At 42.2% G+C, this 2,024-nt stretch overlaps 1 protein-coding gene across 1 annotated transcript in view; it reads right to left on the bottom strand.

Annotated features, from left to right (window-relative positions):
- SMARCC2 (SWI/SNF related, matrix associated, actin dependent regulator of chromatin, subfamily c, member 2) overlaps positions 1-2,024 on the bottom strand; it is a 27,553-nt gene that overhangs the window by 24,399 nt on the left and 1,130 nt on the right. Inside the window, exons 2-5 of the mRNA XM_011926207.1 lie at positions 1,581-1,704; positions 1,395-1,487; positions 724-793; positions 413-482 (exon numbers count right to left, since the gene is read on the bottom strand). Of these exons, the coding sequence (XP_011781597.1) occupies positions 413-482; positions 724-793; positions 1,395-1,487; positions 1,581-1,704 (357 nt within the window). The remainder of the gene's footprint in view (positions 1-412; positions 483-723; positions 794-1,394; positions 1,488-1,580; positions 1,705-2,024) is intronic.

Below are 2,024 nucleotides of genomic sequence, written 5' to 3'. Positions count from 1 at the left end.
CACCATGCCGGGCCTACATGCTGCTTTTTGCAACTATTAATAATATTCACTTATAAATTATCCATGTTATTTTATATCACTTTAAAGGCTGCATAATAGCCCACTGAGTAGATATACAAATTTACTGAAACATTTTCCTACTGTTAGACATTTAGATTGTTTCTAACATTTACATATCAAAAATTATGCGGGGATAATCAATTCATACATAAAGCCTCAATTGTTTTAGCCCAAGGCTTACTCACTAAGTCCAAACCTCCCCCAAGACTGAGGTTCACTTAATAGGTGAGAGGAGAACAAATTAAGTGATCTAAAAATAACTCTGAATGAGTGGCTTCTTGCTCTGCTAGATGTTCCAGGGCTTCTGGGTCTGGCTCTTATACTTAAACCTGCCCCAGGAACCCATCCTCACCTGTCAGGATAGTAGCCCCAGTGCAGAAGAACCTGCTTATCCCTCTTCATGACTGGTCGTACCCATTCCTCTGGGGATAGAGGAAGAGAAGGGAGAGATATAAGCTGAAGAGGGACACACAAAAAATACTGTACATAAGCCCTAACTAATGCACTCTCCTGTTGTAGCAGGGGACTTGGTAATAGGAACTTAAGGTGGTAGGAGGATTCAAGATTGAAAGAAGAGGAGCCCAGGTACTGAATGGTGATCTTAGTCCTCTGCCTCCTAGTCCAAACCATCCACTCAAGTCGCCAGGAAAACCCAGGTCTCACCTTCTTCTAGATTCCCCGGGACAGGATACACAACATGGGAGGCATTGCTCTTATCCTCAGTGACTGTTCCCTAGATGGTACAAGGAGAAGCAGGTAAATTACGGTCCCCTCTGAATTACTCAAGGTTCAGCCACAGAGCTGCCTTCCTAATCATATTTTGCTTATGACAGTATTAAAGTTAGTTTGCATTCTCTAAGCACACACCAGCTAAGTGGCAGACGGAAACAGCTGGGATTGTGCTAATAATGGAGAAAAGTCAAAGATTTAAAAATTGCTACAAATAATCCTCTGAACAGATTATCTACACATGGGAAACTTAAAGTCAACTGTACGTCCTTATCAATGACATCTGTTCATTATTATAAAGTTCTAAAGAGCAGGGATTTCATTTATCTGAAATCAAGCAATCTCTAGCTCAATAGAAGTGGATACTATTTTTCCCCAGGCCAACATAAGTCTCTAGGAACATTAATGCAAACCTGTCAGGACTGAAAAATGGGAGAAGCACACAGAAAAAGACAGACTCAAGGCTTTAACTCAAGTCTTTTTCCAAGTAGACAGAGCCACCTCTGAAGCAGAAAACATGGTAGTTCAGGGCTGCTGCTTGGTATAGAAAACATCAGGAAAAGAGTCATGGAGTTTCTGAAACCTCTCCTGACCAGACCATTTACCTGGTGTCTCTTGATAATGTCCTTTAATTTCCCTAGTAGTTTGGGCTCAATTTCTGGGCACAGAAAAATGTTAGGTCGAGACAGGCAATTATTCTGTGGAGAAAAGAAATAGAATGAGATTACGGGAAAGGAGTTTTTTAGATTCTCACTGAGGGAAGGGAGATAAATAGGGGATATGCCTATTACCTGCACCAAGGACTTCTCGATAGTCATAAACATTTCCACATTGCGGTCCATGCGTGATGGATTCTGGAAATCGTAACGCCGCCTTGTGAAGAGGCAATAATCTAGTGAGTGGTATAGCTCAGGTCTGCAGATGAGGTGAGGGCATGTGACTTTTTTGTTTGTTTTTTGAGATTACAAGTAGCTGAGATTACAGGTGCCCGCCACCATGCCCAGCTAATTTTTGTATTTTAGTAGAGATGGGGTTTTGCCAAGTTGGCCAGGCTGGTCTTGAACTCCTGACCTCAAATGATCCAACCACCTCGGCCTCCCAAAGTGCTGGGATTACAGGCTTGAGCCACCGCGCCCGGCCTCATTATTATAAAGTTCTAAAGAGCAGGGATTTCATTTATCTGAAATCAAGCAATCTCTAGCTCAATAGAAGTGGATACTATTTTTCCCCAGGCC

Source organism: Colobus angolensis, unplaced genomic scaffold, assembly GCF_000951035.1.
Source record: "Colobus angolensis palliatus isolate OR3802 unplaced genomic scaffold, Cang.pa_1.0 Scaffold67, whole genome shotgun sequence".
NCBI classification, from domain to species: Eukaryota; Metazoa; Chordata; class Mammalia; order Primates; family Cercopithecidae; genus Colobus; species Colobus angolensis.
The sequence above is the reverse complement of the archived record's forward strand: the minus strand, read 5'-3'. Positions and strand labels throughout refer to the sequence as shown.